Raw genomic sequence first — 19,151 nt, forward strand, 5'->3', positions numbered from 1 at the left:
CATCACCTGTCTAGCCCATCTCCCACCCACCTCCCTCCGTCAACCCATAGTTTGGTCTCTATCATTAAGAGTCTCTTGTAGTTTGTTTCCCTCTTTTTTCCCCCTTCCATGTGTTCATCTCTTTCGTTTCTTAGCTTCCACATACGAGTGAAATCATAAGGTATTTGTCTTTCTCTCATTGACTTATTTTGCTTAGCATAATGCATTCTAGCTCCATCTGTGTCACTGCAAATGGCAAGGTTTCATTCTTTTTGATGGCTGAGTAATATTCCATTGTGTGTATATGTGTGTATACACACACATGCACACATACCACATCTTTAGCCATTCATCAGTCAGTGGACATTTGGGGTCTGTCCATAGGTTGGCTATTGTTGATAATGCTGCTATAAACATTGGGGTGCATGTGCTCCTTTGAATTTGTATTTTTGTATCCTTTGGGTAAATACGTAGGAGTGCAGTTGCTGGATCATAGGGTAGTTCTATTTTTAGTTTCTTGAGAAAGTACAGCTATTTTTTTAAAAAACAAGTACATTTTCTTTTGGGATAACAAACTCTTACCTCTTCCTGAAAATGATGTGGTAAAAGTTACAAATCAGCAAAAAAAAATCACTAGTCAGGCCAGTTTAAATTTTCCCTGTATCTCTCCTTCCACCACCATTTTCTCAACTTTCCTGCCCTAACTGAAACGTCTTAGAGCAGGGGCTGATTTAGGAAATACACTGACTTTGCCTTGATCTACACATTTCATATTTTGGCGTTAGGTAGATAGGGAGATTTATGGAGAGAGTAAGTTCATCTTTATAGAATTAAACTTATGAAACTTATAACAGGGCCCCAGCAATTGTCTAGATGAACCTCATGTCACCAGCAGTCCAGACCACTCCTGTGTCTGTGAGGACATAGTGAATTCGGATCCTGTAGGTTGGGTGTGATGAAAGCCAGTGGGAGATTTTAAGGCACTCTTTGTTCTTGATGTCAGATCTGCAAGTGACTAGATGTGATTTCATAAATACTCATCCAGGTTAAAGCTGATGCAGGTAGGGCCTTGGGCCAGTATTGGGAAAATGTAGAGTAGGGGCAGTCAGGGTTCCAGACTCATCCCGAGAGGAAACTAGAGTGAACAATAAGAACAAAAACAGAGGTTTAGCCGGGACAGTGCAATGGCATAGGCCCCAGAAGTTCAGGCCTTAGGGTAGAGGACTGTTGACAGACCATACCTACTATGAGGAGTCCGGCTTCTAAAACCACTACTTGATAGAAATAATAGTTCATAAGCCTAGACTAGGCTGATGCCATATGGTAGTGTGTGCTCAGTTCTTGTAGTTTCCAGGGAGAAACTACCAACCTTCAAGGAGTTTATTGTCTAAGGACAAAACAGTCTTCATGTAATACTGGAAGCCAACGACATGCTTGGCATGTACTCAGTTTCTAGTATATTGTTTCCAGTTCTCACAACAACCTTGCAAGATAGAGATTATATTATCCCCATTTTACAGAATTGAGCCCAGAGAAATTAAGTAATTTGCGCAGTCATAATAGCTAATAAGTAGCACAGGTGAGAGTCACACCCAGGTATTCTAGACTCTAAAGTCCTATGTGTATTCTGTAGTTCCCTTAGATTATATGGTAATTGTCCCATGGAAATAGACCAGGAGATTAGCTCTGATTAATAACAGAACTCCTTAGAATACTTTTATTTGACAAGGATACATATTTAGGAACCTGTTAAACGTTATTTAGCAAACATGCATAGACCACTTTTTTTTCTTTTTTTTTTTTTTTTTTTTACAATGTGCTATGTATTTTGTAATGGATAGGTAGAAAGTTTTGAATAAGGCAGTACTCCTGCTATACAAGAACTTAAAGACAGCTGGGGAAAAGGCCCCCAAATACCAATATCTAAGCAGCACAGGTGCCGTGAGCATTAAGAACTGTGACTTTTTACTATGTGATTGTGGGGGAAATGGGATTTGAAGTGGATCCTGAGTTTTGATGGATAAGAACATTCCAAAAGGAAAAGTCCAGAAAGCAGACATGAATTTAGCCGGTGTGGGAAAGGGTCTATGAATGTAGTAATTGATTTTGCTTGAGCAAAGAGTTTGTGACCAGACTATAGGCTGTAGAATGTTTTGAATGCTAGGGTGAGGCATGTAGGCTTATGTGTGGGTCACACAGAATCTTTGTGAAAGTTTTTGAGCAGGGATATGATAAGACAAGTATGTGTTTTAGAAACATTAACCCAGCAGCAATTTGTAGGAGGAATGATAGTACAGATACCAAGGACAGGAAGAACAGTTAGAAGGCACCTACAAGGAGCACCTGGGGTGGCTCAATTGGCTAAGCATCAAACTCTTGATTTAGGCTCAGGTCATGTTCTCACAACGAGTTCGAGCCCTGAGTCAGGCTCTGCGCGTACAGTGCAGATTCTCTTTCCCTCTCCATCTGCCCCTCTGCGGCTTGTGCATGTGCTCTGTCTCAAAAGTAAATAAATAAATTTTTTTTTTTTTTAAAAGAAGGCACCTGCAGTATTACTAGAAATTACTTCCCTGTCTTTCTGTAGTATATCTTTGAGTATTTATGCAAAAACAAAACAAAACAAAACAACCCAATTAGTTTCTAATTAGGCAAGGCCTTATTTTTCCTAATATGAAGTCAGAAACTGGGTATTTAGTATTAAAAAAAAACAAAACAAACACATTCTTGTAAAAATTTCTTCCTTCCTTCCTTCCTTCCTCTTTTGAGAGAGAGAGAGGGTGCAAGTGAGCGAGAGGCAGAGAGAGAGAAGCAGGGTTTACTTGAAGCAAGGCTTGAGCTCACCCAAAGCAGGGCTCACGCTCACCTGATGCAGAACTCGAACTCACAAACCGCAAGATCATGACCTGAGCCAAAGTCAGATGCTTAACCGGCTGAGCCACGCAGGTGCCCCTCCTTTTTTTTTTTTTTTTTTAACAGTTCATTTATTTTGAGAGAGAAAGCACTAGTGGGGGAGGGGCAGAGAGAGAGGGAGAGGGAGAATTCCAAGCATGTTCCAGTGCTGTCAGCACAGAGCCCGATTCAGGGCTCAAACCCATGAACTGTGAGATCATGACCTGAGCCAAAGTTAGACACTTAACCGACTGAGCATCCAGGTGCCCCTCTTGTAAAAATTTCTAACAGGAGACGAAGTGTGTTAAGTTTGAAATGGAAGCTGCCCCTTACATTTCCGTTTCTCCAGTACACCCTCCCCAGGTGAACCCTAGCTTGTTATGGATTTCCCAGCCTCCTTTCTGTCTGTGTAGGGTGAGTTTGGATTGTCCCTAAGGGGTTTTTTTCCCCTTTTTTTCCTTTTGTGCATTTGAGGAACCTTCATTGGACTGTGTACAAATCTGGCTTTTACTTTTAAGTGTATATTCATATGTGTTTCAGTATTTCAACACATAACATACATCAGTTGAAAAGGTGGGCCACATGGTTAATGGTGGTCAGGGTCCTGTTCCTCCTAGACTTGGAGTAATATGTTTTCAAGTTAGGATGGAAAGGATCCTCTCCGCCAATAAGCTTGGAAGTAAGGTTGTTTCAGACCTTTATGCTAAAGTGAACAAAATGGTTGTAAAGTTGAGCATTGGGCAGCCCCACAGCCTCTTCATGTGTGATCTTGCTATTCTTTTTCTCCCATGTCTTATAAAAATTTGAACTTCTTAATAAGGTCCTGGATTACTAATATCTGGGCCCTCAGCAGGCCCTGGGTTACTGATTCTAGAATGTAAGGCAAATTTAAGCCAAATATGTATTTTTCCTTTAGATATATTTGAGTGAATACTTCTCTTTGAACTTTATAATTTTTGAAGTGTATTCTTAAAGAACTTGGGTTATAAAATGAACAGTTCATTTAGAAAACTATAGAGATAGAAGAAAGATTTGCCTGTTCTCTAATTGTATCTTTTATTAAAAGACAAAATGAAATTTTTAACACATACTGAACCTTAATGCTCATTATTTTGAATTGAGCCAAAGCGGTAAATTTTCTCCTTGGTACTCACTTTTATTCCTTTCCTTATTTTTCTTGATGCCTTTCATTTGCCTACAAATAATTCATCTTGATTTTACCTTTCTCTTTTCATTTAGGATGAAGACTTTGTGGGTCGGGATGACTTTGATGATGCTGACCAGCTGAGGATAGGAAATGATGGGATTTTCATGTTAACTTTTTTCAGTAAGTAAATATACATAGTAGGACCACCTCTCACCAACCAGAGTGCTTTGAAGTATGGCCGTATCTGACTGAATTAAAGTGACTAGTTGAACTAATATTTTAATACATTGTATGCATTTGATGCCTCTTATTGAGATGTTCAGGAACTTAGTATACATTTTTCTTAATATTCCTTCTGTTTGTCTTCTCTTATATCTATAGAAAATATAACTGAAGTAGTTATGGGGATGCTGTATTTTTACATGAGCTAATAAGTAAGCCTCATCTTTTAGGTCTGCAAGGATCCTTGGCATTGCTCCTACTCAGACCTGACCTGTAGAGTAGGAATTGAAGACCTTAGTCTGATTGATTTTGCCTTTTTTTTTTTTTTTTTTTTTTTGCAAGCTTCTATTTTCTGACAGATCAAAGTCAGCCGAATTTTTTTTCCCCTCCTTGATGTTATTTTGCATTTATCTGTTCCTGAGTGTCACTTAGAAGTGAGCAACCATTTTTTTAATTTGCGGTATTAAAAAGATTAGATATAAAGGAAATGCAGTGCTTTTAGAGGCGATGCTATGTAGCTGTCAAGATTCATAGAAGTAGGACGATGAATAACTTGAATCAGATTATTTTATTTACTGAAGTGTAACACATAAAAGGGCACAAGTCATAAGTATACAGTTTGGTGAATGTTAAGGCATTTTTGAAAGTGAATAGCAATAGATATGTTTTCTTGTTTGCTTTTGGGAGGAAGACAGAATGGATGTAGGAGGTAAGGGAAGTGTTATGGTGGATGGGCTGGGCTTTTATCCTTGGTAAAAACCATTTAAGCAAAAGCAAGTGTAGAAGGCACTCTTACCATAATAACAGGACATGTTTGACATGTTTTGTTTTTTTTCTTCTCTGCCTTTACAGTGGCATTCCTCTTTAACTGGATTGGATTTTTCCTGTCTTTTTGTCTGACCACCTCAGCTGCAGGAAGGTATGGGGCCATTTCAGGATTTGGTCTCTCTCTAATTAAGTGGATCCTGATTGTCAGGGTAAGTTGTATACCAGAAAAGATAGACCTTTTGAGAAACAAGAAGTGGAATAAGTTTGAATATTTGACTTTTTTTTTTCATGTGTTGTTGCTTAGCATTATCTCTACATTTAAAACGATTTTAGGTTTGTCTTTATTCTGGCTTCATGAAGTTGAACCTAAATCATTTGCAGTTGGTTCATGCATGCAAGTCTTATACTTAAATCTAGTGAATATTGGTGGCCCCAAGGTATCTATCTTACAGGTTGTTCACAAGTTGCTTTCTCTGCTTTTAATGTTTATAATAGGATAATATGTGTGTTTGTTCTGAAATTAGTTGTTTTTATGACAAAAAGAAAGATAACACTTCTTTGGTGTCTCATTAAAAATAGGCATTCCTCTCACCCTCTCACTAATTCTACTAAAGTTTTAGTTTATCTTTCTTCTTCCCTCTTTCTTTCACTTTGTTTCTCCCCCCTTCTTCCCTCTCTTCAGAGCTCTCTTCCTCCCCTCCAGGGTTGTTTATCAGTAGCATCAGTGGTTATACCAAAATGTCTGGGAGCTGAAACTGTTTAACAAGTGCTACTCCATTAGGGGACTTTATCTCTACAGTATATTAGAGAGAAATCATCAGTGATCTGGGAGTTATCAGGTAGTCACAATTGTTGAAGTAATTTATACTTAAAAAAAAATCTAGTCTCTTAAAGTATACTGCGATTTCATATAAGTTTATTGCTTTTATAGATAAAATCAATGTATCCATCATAAATTGGCATTATAAACTAATTAATGGGTGTTGACTGACAGCTGGAGTTTTTCAAATTTATTTATTTTAACCAGTTAACATTTTTAGGATTGCAAGTTCCTTTGAGAGTCTGGTAAAAGTTAAGGACTTTTCCCCCAGATGGCTAATATATATTCATCTGAGACAAGCCTTCAGGTTAAGAGCCTGAGTCCTAAAGGGGTTTCTCGTTCCTTCTGTCTTAAATTGTTATTCTATTAGGAAATAAAATGCTATATTTTAACACTGAGACTGTGTTAAATTCTTGGACACTGAAGCCCCCAGTAGAAAACAGAGATAAAATTAGTTACCAATCTTTTTTTTAACTAAAATTTTCAGAGCTGACTAAATTTTAAAACTGAATTGAGTGAATCAACTTGTATCAGGATGGCCTGGTCTGTAACAGAAAACGGGTTCAACATGGCTTAGAAAACCGTGGAGCACATTTATTTCCCATGAAAACAAGCCCTGACGTGGAGGATAGTTAAATCAGGGTGTCATTGACATCATTAGGGACAGTTGCCACTTCTGCTCAGCATGTTAGTACAGCTGCTCCTCCCTCAGGGTGAAAACGGCCATAGCAGTTTCAAGGCATCACAGCAGAAGCACAGCAGTGCTCAGCAGAAGAAAGACAACTGTTTCTTCTCTTGCTTTTCTCTCCACATGCAAGAAGACCTTAGCAGCCCTCAATTCCCTTTGGCCAGAATGTGCCATTATTTGGCAAAGGAGTCGAATTATTGTGTTGTACATGATAAAGCTTGCAAAGTGAAGGCATACCTGGAAGAATAGGAACAAAATAATTGGTTCTGTCACTGGGTAAGCAAAGTCAAAGGGTCATCAAAACGTATTTCTAGAAGGATGAATATTACATGGGCAAAAAAAAAAAAAAAAAAAAAAAACCTTTTAAAAAATAAACAGACTTGAGCACTGCAAAACAAGGAGTCTATAAGACAAAATCATATCTCAAGATTGCCTTTCCATGAAAGGAAACGTGTCTGCATATGTCATAACCATTTCAGGTCAGTAATACATAAAATATTTTCATTTAAAAATTTGCAGGAGCTAAATGATAGCATTAGTATGCAAAAGTCTTGTGTTTTGTGTGCCCTTAAGTTGAAACGTGAAATTGTATTTGCTAAGCTGCTATAAAATTGTTTGCTTTATTTTTCAGTTTTCCACCTATTTCCCTGGATATTTTGATGGTCAGTACTGGCTCTGGTGGGTGTTCCTGGTTTTAGGTAAGTGCTTTTAACGTAGACAAAGGAGAGAAAAGATATTTTTAATTTTAGAAGTAAAATTGCTTTTAGTAAACCCTTATCTTGCTTATGATACAGTAATATATTACCAATAGTAAGTATAATTTGTAAAACATTTCTTAAAGGCTAGGTTGTTGTCACCATTAGAGTAACAAGCAGGTTAATAAAAGGTCTCTCAGTGGTAGGTTTTTCCTAACCCATTCGTATATACTTCTCAGGTTTCCCATGTGACCAGTGGGGCATGCTAATAGGACTTACTTTATAGTTTGCGAGTATTTTTCCCCTTGAGAGTATTCATGACAAAAGGGTTCACAAACTTAACCCCAAATTATTTATAGGTATATTTTAACAAATTGAACTAACTACTCAGGCATGTATGTGGCCAATCTTCAGTCAGATCTGTCAGCAAGAAACAAAATGTATAGTCTTACTAGACATAACTTCTGGAAGAATCATTATTGGGTTTCTAGAACTCTTTAGTTCAGTACTGGTGAGAATAAGAATGATTTTGCAATTAAAAGAATATAATATGCTAGGCATTTCAGGTTGTTCATCTTAAGATTATCTTTTTTTACTCTGTATTTAAAAATTTTTTCTTCTAAGACATTTTAAAGCAAAGAAATGAACAGTGGGGTGAATAGTTTTGGCTTCTTCTTTCTTCGTGAAGAAAATATTTATGATACAATAACTGACCACCATCACTGTTGTCATTTCTCTAGAACCATAGCAGGATCATCCCGTTCAAGATAGTATAATTGCCTCGCCCACTTCTATGATATCGCTTTCTCCTGTCTCCTGTTTTGGGCCGCCTTGTTACCTTCTTAATCAAGATCCTTGGTGGCAACGCTACTAATGGGTCTAGTTAGCACAGTGTAGCACCCATGCCCAACAGGTGCTTAATATATTCAGGACCTACCTGCTTTGCCCAAGGTGATAGACCATGCATTGGTGAACCTAAATTTTACTTAGAAAATACAAATCTTATATCACACCATCCCCCACTTCCCCAGTAGCATCATCTATTCTACTAATAGTCTTTGGAATTCTAAGGAAAGATAAATCATAACCCCCCCCCCCCCCCCCTTAATCTTAAGGCACTTAATAATAAAAATGACCCATAGAAGAGTTACTTTGGAGGAATAGTTTCTTGGCTTGCTTATTCTTGAAAATGTATCTTTACGAAAAAGGGTGACTTTCCTTTATCCCCCAAGCCTAAATTCAGACAAGTCCTGAATGGACCAAAGGAGAGGCATTAAATATGTATTTTTAGGTTGATTGTTGATAACATAGATAATTTATAGAAACTTAATGAACTGATTTCCTTCCTTTATTAAAGTTTCTTGGGAGAAGAATTTACCATACTTGTAATTAGTCATTCTGTTTATCTTACTGCTTACTAGTAAGCGAAAAAACAGTGACACTTAGGATATAACTTGTGCATTTGGATCCAATGTTTAGATCATTTTGGGAATTTCTCTTGCAGAGAGAACCAATTCTTGGGTGTTTTGTTATTTTGTTTGTTGTTTTGCTAGGAACAAGTCTACACAGAGCTCTCAAGCTGGCACTCAATGAGCTACATCTAGCCTGTAGTTATAATTTGTTCTACAGTTATTTTCAGAGGTTTTTTTTAAAAATTAGTTGCCGTCACTTACAAATCAGGAGTTTCCATATAAAATGTCTCAATTTTTTTACTTTTCTTAAAAATTGGAATATCTAGCAAAACAGGCCTATATTTCCACCTGGCCCCCACCCTTTGACTGGAGCTGAGTTGTAGGCATCCACTCCATATTAACCACTCATTTCACCAGGATTCCACAACCCAGCACGTGATGGGGTAACCCCTGCTCTCTAGTCACTTACTACTTTTGCTGCCAAACAGATTGGGAATGAGGAGTGCTTGCTGAATGGGTACAGATTTTTTAGGGGTCATAAAAATGTTCTCAAGTTAAGATAATAGTTTTGGTTGTACAGCTTTATATTTCTACTAAAATTAAATAAAGCCAGTGAATGGTATACATTAAATGAGTGAAGCTTATGGTATGTGAATTATATCACCATAAAGGTGTTTTTAAAATGTCTCTTAAGACTCAGGGAAGAGCTCTGAAGGAGGAAGGTCAGAAGAGAGTGAGCTGTCATTAGAGGGGACATACCCCCTTCCCGGGGGGAGGAGGGGGTTGGTTGTTACAAGAGGTGAAAACTGAATGTAAATAGCTTTCGGTGTAGACTTAGAAAATCAGCCTCACTCCTTCAGTGCCTGGGAAATAAAGGGCAGAGTGAACCCTACTTGTATATATATTTTTAAGAATAGAGAAATTAAATTTAGAGTTGAGAATGTAAGAATTGCTGTAAAAACAAAAACAAAACGAAACAAAATATAAAAAGAATTGCTGTAATAGGTTAAGGGGATCCTGACACCTAGTGGACAGCATATGTACAGTTGGCAGAAAAAAAAAAAAAAACCTTGACAAGAGGGATGGGGTTTTTTTTGTTTTTTTTTGGTTTTTTTTTGAGAAAAATATTTTATAACCTGTCTTTTTTGGGGGGCTTAATTATTGAAATACTGTTTTGGAACCCAGAAGGTAAGTTTTCATAATGCCTTTCAGTGAGGTTATCAAATAATAGAGGTTTAGCTCTATCTTATTTTTTATTTCCCTTTTAGACCAATTAGATTCTGAATGTGCAAAAAGACTTTCATTTGGGCTCTCAAGATTATGTCTTCTCAATGAGAAATGGAAAATTTTGTATGGAAATCCTTTGGAAATTGCTCATGTTTTGATAACTTATAGCAGAAAAATGATGAAATAGTGCTATCAATAGGGATATTTCTGTGGGGAGGGTGTACTTAATACAGAAATTATAAATTCATTCTTGATTTTTCTTTTTTAAATCAGGTTTTCTCCTGTTTCTCAGAGGATTTATCAATTATGCAAAAGTTCGGAAGATGCCAGAAACGTTCTCAAATCTCCCTAGGACCAGAGTTCTCTTTATTTATTAAAGGTATTACACAAAACATTATTCTAGTCCCGGTATAATCATGTGATACATTGCCAGTTTTTCTCCACGATCAGAGTAGAGTACGCCCCCTGTAGTTGGAAATATAGAGAAGGTAAGGAAGCCATAGTCCTTGCCTTTTTGGCAGTTTTTAGTTTAGTTAAGGCGTGTTTTCATTAAAAGCTATTGAAATGGGCAAGTTGGAAAAACTACCATAGGAGAAAACATTATCTCATGTTCTGACAGTATAGAAGAGGCAGGGGTCTTCATAGTCTTTGGGAAGCTAGGATATTTGGCTGTAACTATGGGGTCCAGGATCTTTGAATCCTGAATCCTGAAGCCACTGCTTATTGTACCACCTCCAGAGGATAGCATTGAAAAGGAGCCTTTTAGGCCTAATCACTTGGCTGTAATTACATAGGTCCCCCAATCCCCAGAGCTCCTATGGGAAGAAACCATTGTCTGCATGAGGAACTCCTTTTGCCTAGGCTACTTACAAGCCCACTAAGGCTTCCATCTCTTAAAATTAGTCAGGAGACTTTCCTGGTGCCCTTCTTCACGTTCACACCCTGACATTACCACTCTGGTGGTAAGGAGGGTCAAACCCAAGGAAAGGAAGGGGAACGGACCTTTACCTCTGCCTAGAAGAGGAGGACTAAGCCCTGCTAAGGCTCCTCTTTGATTCCTATGTGGTTTTCTCCAGAGCTTAGCTCCATCTTCCATCTTTAGCTGCAAAAAGGAAGAGCTATGGAATCTTGGGAAAGAGTATACCAGAGAGAGTCCTCTCTGGTAACAAGATCTGATAGGACTTCTTGGACTTCACTTTGTTCCTTTAAGTTTGGGATGGGTGGGTTGTGGAGAGGAATCTCAAACCACCCTAGGGGCTAGGTTAGTTGAAGATCAGACAAGGCTTTGGGGCTTTTTTTGTGTGTTTTTTGTTTTTAAAGATTTTATTTTAAAGTAATCTCTACACCCAACATGGGGCTTGAACTCACAACCCTGAAATCAAGAGTCACATGCTCTTCCGACGGGGCTAGCCAGGCACCCCCTGAAGATCAGACAAGGCTTTGTTTTAAAGGGTGTACCAGTTGACATCCATCTTAAGTGATACGCAGAAATTGGATAGGGTGGGGTAGATTTCAGAATCACCTAAAGCAGAGTGAAGAGTGTAACAGAGGCAAGGAAGTATGAAGCTTGCTCAAGGGACAGCAGTTTGATTATAGCATAAAGGAGTGTTGAAGGTCAAGGCTGGCAAAGCCAGCTTGAGACAATGGTTTCAAATATCTTGAGCACTAAGCCCATTTGCAGTGGAACAGTAGAATGCATAGAGCAGCCCTTAAAGTCCAGGGACATGTTGGTTCAATGCAAGCTAACCCTTTGTGAACATTAATTTGTTCTCTATTTGCTGTGGGTAGTCATAGTTAACAAAAGTAATCAGATGCTAAGAGTGGAGTTCTCTGTGTTGAAGATTCATGATAGTATCAGGATGTGTGCGTCTAGAAAAGAAACTACCCACCATAATTAATTTGCCAGGTGATGTGAGACAGCGTTAAAACTTTTTTTTTTTTTTAATGGTTATTTATTTTTGACAGAGACAGAATGCGAGTGGGTTAGGGGCAGAGAGAGAGGGAGACACAGAAGCAGAAGCAGGCTCCAGGCTCTGAGCTGTCAGCACAGAGCCTGACGTGGGGCTCGAACTCACGAGCTGTGAGATCATGACCTGAGCCGAAGTCAGACGCTCAACTGACTGAGCCACCCAGGCGCCCCAGCATTAAAACTTTTTAAGCAACAGGGATGCCTGGCTGACTCAGTCAGGAGAGCATGCCCCTCCTGATCTTGGGGTCGTGGTTTTGAGCCCTGTGTTGGGTGTAGAGATTACTTCAAAACAAAATCTTCTAAAAAATAGGTAAAAGTTTTTAAGAAACAGAATAATATGAGAATTTCTTGAATATGACAAATTGCATTAAGCATTTCATATGTATAATTAAATGTATTTATGTAAATAACAGAAAGTTACAGTGATAGATGAGGTCAGATACCTGCATGGTAGAGTATATTCCTAAGGCATTTCTTACAAAAGTTAAAGCATGCAAAGAACTTAGGCTTGTATTGGTTAAAGTAAATTTCTTCAAGGCAGTTTGTACTTTGATTTGAAAGAAAACTTTGTTCCTTAAGAGTGCCACATGTGCTGGATTTTTTTTCTTTTTTTTTTTTAAAAGAAATAAAACATTTGAAGTAGGTTTTATTGCGTGTTTAAATTTTTTTTTTTTAACGTTTATTTATTTTTGAGACAGAGAGAGACAGAGCATGAATGGGGGAGGGGCAGAGAGAGAGGGAGACACAGAATCGGAAACAGGCTCCAGGCTCTGAGCCATCAGCCCAGAGCCTGACGCGGGGCTCGAACTCACGGACTGCGAGATCGTGACCTGAGCCGAAGTCGGACGCTTAACCAACTGAGCCACCCAGGCGCCCCATTTATTGCGTGTTTAAAAGTATGTGGCATATCCTGAATTTGAATTAGGTTACAAAGTCTGGACTCAGATGGATGTTGACACTGCTGGCCTAATGCCCTAATGTGTTTTTGTGTCTAGGACATCCTAACTTTAAGAGACTTATCAGATGTTCTGTGTAGTTTTATGAAGTTACTATTGTCCTCTTTTTTCTTTCCTCTCCATATCCATATCCATATCCATATCCATATCCATATCCATATCCATATAATTGGTAACTATTTCTAAGCCTCACATTTAATTCTTACCTGCCAAAGATTCAAAAGTTAATTCTTTTGGGTTGCCATGGTTCTCCTTACAAAGGGTGCCCAAATCACCCATAGATTTCCCCTAATCCATTGATGCCCATATATCCTGAGGGGACAGACTTCTTTCTCTCTCTCTGTCTCTCTCTGTCTCTCTGTCTCTCTGTCTCTCTCTTCCCCTTTTAATTCTTTTAAAGTGATCTCTGTTTCCAGTGTGGGGTTCAGATTTACAACCCTGAAGTCAAGAGTTGCATGTTCTACTGACTGAGCCAGACAGGTGCCCCCTTATTTCTCTTTTTTAAGAAATAATAGATTCTATAGGTCTAGGCAAATGGTAGCTTTGAATTTCTGAATGGACCAAGATCACACTTCTATTCTCTTCATTCTTCAGTTAGAAGGAAATTTCAATGTTTATTAGGGGATTGCACACCTTCCTCATCTTGCTTCTAACACATAACCAGTAACAGCCAGGTTCGGAAGAAAGCCTGAACTTCTCAGTTTTCCTGTATTGTTAGAGACTGTATTGAGTGGCTTTTGTTCATAGAAATTGGTATTGTTTTGTTTGGATTTTTAAAACTGTCTGAAATGTTTTATAGGAGTATTCTAAATGTAAAGCAAAGTATGGGATTATGATTTGCAGTAGGCAGTCCTTAGTACTAATGCTGATGGAATTGTGAAGGGACATTCTAGGCCCCTGCGATTCTCTGTATTTTGGGGTCAGAAGCCTTATTGTGCTTTAGGAGTTGTCAGAAACTTAGAGCATCTCCTGGTGAAGGGCATCTTAAGTTTCTTTTCTTTTCTATCTGACTTTGCTAGTCTAGTTGATTTGAAATCATTTCTGACATGCCCAGAGGATTCAGAGCTCTAAATTAGGGGTTTGGAGGCTTAGAGCCGCATTTAGAATTCTAATGACTTCCTTACTAATTGTCAGTATCCCCAGAGTGAATCTGAAAAGCCATAATATCCCATGGGACTGAATTTCCTTTGTCCATTGACAGGGATAAGAACTGTTCATCTAGATCCAAATGTAGAATGTTTCTCTAGTTGAGAGGAAATTTAATTTAGTTTGAAATTGTGCTAGCAAACCATCATGGAAGATGTGAAGATTTTATTTTCTTTCACTGAGACTTCTTAACTTTCTTTGATATATATGTCACTAGTTAAAAGCTAGCTGTAGGCTTACTTTTTGCCAGAAAGACACAGGTAGGTACTTTTTAAAATAGCTTTGCCGTAACAGAAAAATAACTTAATTCCCATGCTGTACTAAGGTATGCCATTTTCTGGAAAAGGGTACAAGAATAGTGACTTTTCTGTTCAGGTGACCCAAAATACAGGACACACAAACAAACAAACCTTGAAATGACCCCAGAAGGCCTCTTTCTAATCAGCCAAAGTAGATGTTACAAAAGCCGAACAGTGAGGCTCATGTACTGCTATCATAGGGGCAGCTCTCAGGTTCCCTTTTGGAGCTCATTTAAGCTTAAAAAGGAAATCTGGTCTCCTGCCCCACAGCAAGAAAAGCCAGAAGGAACTGCTAAATGTAGGCCCGGTGGCCTCAAGAAGTGAGTGACTGTGAGGAAGCAGAAAAACAGAACGTTCCTTCTGTATTGTTTCCAAAGAAACAGATACCTTTCAGAAACCTCTTTATCTGAAATGGTCAAAAATGTTGTGTTCATACTTTTTCTTATTTACCATTTTACTGGAAAATAAATTTTTATGGAGTACCACTTCCTCTGATGCTGCCAAGGAACTGAGGGTTTAGCTGCAGTAGTTGGAATGTGGTAGCACAGTGAACTGGTATCAGACGCTGCTCCAGAAGCACTTGTGCCTGTGAAGCCCAAAAGATTTTAAGTTGTTATTTTAACCACATATAAAATAGGAGGGGGGGGCACCTGGGTGGCTCCGTCGGTGAAACATCCGACTTCGGCTCAGGTCATGATCTCACGGTCTGTGAGTTCGAGCCCAGCGTCGGGCTCTGTGCTGTCAGTTCAGAGCCTGGAGCCTGTTTCGGATTCTGTGTCTCCGTCTCTCTCTGAGCCTCCTCCCGTTCATACTCTGTCTCTCTCTGTCAAAAAATGAATAAACGTTAAAAAAAAAATTAAAATAGGAGGGAAAAGTTTGTAAGCCCTGGCATTAATGAGATAGGACGCTTTACAATTAGATAATGATTCCTGTGACCTGTACCTATTAGTTACCAGATATGTAAAATTTCCCCCCATATGATGCTATTTTTCCTTTTCTATGATGTTTCCCTTTCTATAAACTTCCCCCTCCTCCTTAATACTTCTCTTAATTTATTAAAGGAAGTTCACCCCAAGTTAAAGTTAAATTTGTTGGACTATGTTGTCAAGTAGCAAGACAGAGAGAGAGACAGTGTGTAAGCAGGGGAGGGCCAGAGAGACAGGGACACACAGAATCCGAAGCAGGCTCCCGGCTCTGAGCTGTCGGCACAGAGCCCGATGCGGGGCCTGAATCCATGAACCGTGAGATCATGACCTGAGCCGAAGTTACACACTTAACCGACTGAGCCACCCAGGCACCCCAGTGGTATTTTTGCTAAAAAAAGTTCATATAACATTCAAGAAGAAATGGTGGTTTTCCTCTTGAGATTAAATGATCTGTAGGCTGATGGTTCCTTTTGTTTCTGAAGTGATCCGATCTACAGTTTAGTAATGATGTCCAGAGTCCCTAACAGCCTTCTTTCCTCCAGTTGTGTTCCACCATTGTTTTTGTGACATCTTGTGAGTCAAGTCTGTCTGGACAGGCCTCCAGGTTTAAGAGAGCAGTAATAATTTTCATTTGGAGCCTGTATAGTAATTGAGATCACCCACTGTTAACCTATCTAGACTCCTTTAGTGGAATTTTATTGTTTGTTGGGTGGTTCTGACTTTGAGGGATCTAATCAACCTCTGTGGAAGCAGCATGATCTAAGGCAAGTGGTCAGATCGTTACCTGGACTATATCATATGTTCTTGCAAATTCTAGTGTTTTAATGAATAAGAACTCTTACATCATTTTTCATCTGTTAATGGAAAGTAATAAAGCTGAAGTTACTTAAAATTGTAGTAAGTCTAGCCTCATTGCAAAAACCTCCACTTGACATAGGCCTGCCAGTGCTCGCTTCGGCAGCACATAGACATAGGCCTGCTGATACACTTTTTGCTTCTGCTTGGTTTTTAGAGTTCCTTATGTTCTCATGTCTTTGTCACTGTACATTCTGAGGTCTCTCAATCTAAAGAAAAGTTGTTCTTGTGTCACTATTACTGGTTTACTTGAATACCAACTGAATTTGGAATTTGGAAAAATATGAACAGTTTAAAAAACCATATATTGATTTCCTCTGTTGTAGCTTCTCTGCATTTTGTCAGCCTTTTAAAGATTTATGCAGTAGTCTAATCAGAAAAGATAGAAAAGAAAGGGCTAGTTCTAGCTTTTACAGTAACCTGGACAGGTAGAAAAGTAAGCTAAGGGTCTCCATATGAGCCCATCCAACTCTCCCTTGGTGCATGATACCACACAGTTGTTTCTCAAATATTTATGAAGTAGTGTGTGTGTCTTCAGTGTTGTTGTGTGTTTTTTTTTTGCATTAACGTAGGGAGTCACTTGTACGTTTTCCTGTTAATTCCATGAAAACCAAAATGATTAATTATGCCAAAACAGAAATACCTCAAAGTATTGTATGAAAACTGCATTTAAAATACAGAATATATGGGGCACGTGGGTGGCTCAGTCAGTTAAACACCTGACTCTTGATTTCGGCTCAGGTCAAGAGCCCTGAGTCAGGCTCTGTGTTAACAGCCCAGATCCTACTTGGGATTCTCTCTCTCCCTCCCTCTCTGTCCTTCCCCTCATGCTCTCCCTCTTGTTCTCTCTCTCAAAATAAATAAATAAACTTAAAAATAATATGCAGTATATGGGCATTGTTTTGAGAGTGTTTATTTCAGTCATGTATACTCCTTTTTAAAAATCAGTTTTTTGGGGTCCCTGGGTGGTTCTGTCCATTAAGTGCCTGACTTCATTCAGCTCAGGTCATGATCTTGTGTTCATGAGTTCGAGTCCGTGTCGGGCTCTGTGCTGACAGCTCAGAGCCTGGAGCCTGCTTCAGATTCTGTGTCTCCCTCTCTCTTTGCCCCTCCCCGGCTCACGCTATGTCTCTCTCTCTCTCTCTCTCTCTCTCTCAAAAATAAATAAACATTTAAAAAAATTAGTTTCTTTATCAAATTTTTTCAGAAATATATGCCCCACAATACATTGACTTTTTTGTCTGATTGATTGAAAGAAGTATCTGTGATACCTGTGAGTTTACAGTTATTCTTTAACTTTGCAGTGCTCTAAGTACAGCATGACATCATTGGCGTCCTTTGTGGAAATCTTCCTTGTGTGAGATCTGGCAGAATTGGCAGGGTAAACAGGAGCTTCAGGTGTATTAGGAAAATTACCTGTGCACTTGGATTCTACCGTCTCTTAGTCCCCAAGTTTCAGTCATTGCTGTGGAGGTTAAGTGCAGGATGAAGGAAGTGTTACTTGCGTTTCGTTATGTTGTTAGGACGTTTGGAGAGACAGATCGATCCCTGGCTTCGTGGGCTTTAGAGAAAGCATTCAAGTTCTTCCTAGTTCTAGAGTCCTTGGTAACTTTAAGAACTGAAATGTTAATGTTTATTGAATAGTATGATGTCAGTGTAGAGTAATCTTAAAGCTATGTTAAAATCTACTTGTGTCTGCAAACATCCTGCCTTCTTTTGTGACTACATCCTTCTCTTGGCCAAAATAACAAGCTAACTAGAGTTTCAATATTCAATATCCTTCTCTGGCAGATGTTTTCTGGCAAAGGCCTTCCTGCGTTTATGAATTCTCTCTCAAGAAGCAAGAGAACACCTGCAGGAAGTGAATCAAGATGCAGAACACAGAGGAATAATCACCTGCTTTAAAAAAATAAAGTACTGTTGAAAAAGATCATTTCTCTTTATTTGTTCCTAGGTGTAAAATTTTAATAGTTAATGCAAAATTCCATAAACTTTGAATCATTAGTGGTTAATGTTTGAAAAAGCTCTCGCAATCAAGTATGTGATGTATTAATAATGCCTTATCTATTGTTTGTAGTTATTTTAAATAGCATGAGCCTTGTCCCTGTAGTCAGTAGGGGGCAATCTTGCTTTATTCATCCTCCATCTCAAAATGAACTTGGAATTAAGTATTTTAGTGTAAGATATGTATAATGCTGGCCATTTTAAAAGGGATTTTCTCAAAAGTTCAGATTTTTGTTATGACTGCATTTCTACGCATAATCCATACTTGCTGTTAAAATTAATCTAGAAATTTATTCAGTTGTACTGTGAACACCTGGAAGCAAAATCATAGTGCAAAATGCATTTAAGGTGTCGTCAGGATTAAGTTAAGTTCTTAATTGATGAATAATAAGCATTAATTTTTTATAGTCTGTATTCTAAATTTTGCAGTACCTTATTGTTCTGTGTTATGTACCTAAGAAATTGTAAAGGTGTTGTCACTATAAAATAAAAAGGACAAGGACAATTGCAGCTTAATTACTAAAATACAGCTGATACTTTATTATTAAGAGTCCTACTCACTCTTTCTTTCTTTCTTTCTTTCTTTCTTTCTTTCTTTCTTCCTTTCTTCCTTTCTTCCTTTCTTCCTTTCTTTCTTTCTTTCTTTCTTTCTTTCTTGTCTCCTGATGATTAGGCCAAGGGCTGGAGTAGGGAGGGTATTAGATACTAAGGAGCAAAGAAAGAATTAGTTTGGAACTTTTGAGATGATCCCTAACATACTGTAGTACTACTTGCTTTTATAATGTGTTAGCAGAAACCGATGAGTTATAAATGTAGAATGATGTGCTTTCTGCCAAGTGGTAATTCACCTTGGTTTGCTATGTTAAAACTGTAAATACAACAGAACATTAATAAACGTCTCTTGTGTAGCAACTTCTGCTGTAGATTAGTGTTTAATTTCTTGGTTTGCATTTGTTCATTGCCAAGGCAATTTTTTTCTAATCTTTATTCATACAGAGTCATGCAGAATCATTCATTAAATTAAAAAAAAAATTGGTTTGGAGCCAATTTTTTTCTTTTTCTTTTTTTTTCAGCACAAAAAGTTCCCTTCTGTTATTCTCAGTACATTCCTAAAGATGTATGTGAAAATTGGTTCTGCAAAAGATAATG

At 38.3% G+C, this 19,151-nt stretch overlaps 1 protein-coding gene across 2 annotated transcripts in view; it reads left to right on the forward strand.

Annotated features, from left to right (window-relative positions):
- NDFIP1 (Nedd4 family interacting protein 1) overlaps positions 1-18,914 on the forward strand; it is a 55,914-nt gene extending 37,000 nt beyond the window's left edge. For both annotated transcript variants that reach the window (XM_042938070.1, XM_042938059.1), the window contains exons 4-8: positions 4,108-4,195; positions 5,090-5,214; positions 7,145-7,211; positions 10,121-10,226; positions 17,790-18,914. In XM_042938070.1, the coding sequence (XP_042794004.1) occupies positions 4,108-4,195; positions 5,090-5,214; positions 7,145-7,211; positions 10,121-10,224 (384 nt within the window). In that variant the 3' untranslated portion in view covers positions 10,225-10,226; positions 17,790-18,914. The remainder of the gene's footprint in view (positions 1-4,107; positions 4,196-5,089; positions 5,215-7,144; positions 7,212-10,120; positions 10,227-17,789) is intronic.
- The last annotated feature ends 237 nt before the right edge of the window (positions 18,915-19,151 follow it).

The sequence above is a fragment of the Panthera leo genome, chromosome A1 (genome assembly GCF_018350215.1).
Source record: "Panthera leo isolate Ple1 chromosome A1, P.leo_Ple1_pat1.1, whole genome shotgun sequence".
Lineage (NCBI taxonomy): Eukaryota > Metazoa > Chordata > Mammalia > Carnivora > Felidae > Panthera > Panthera leo.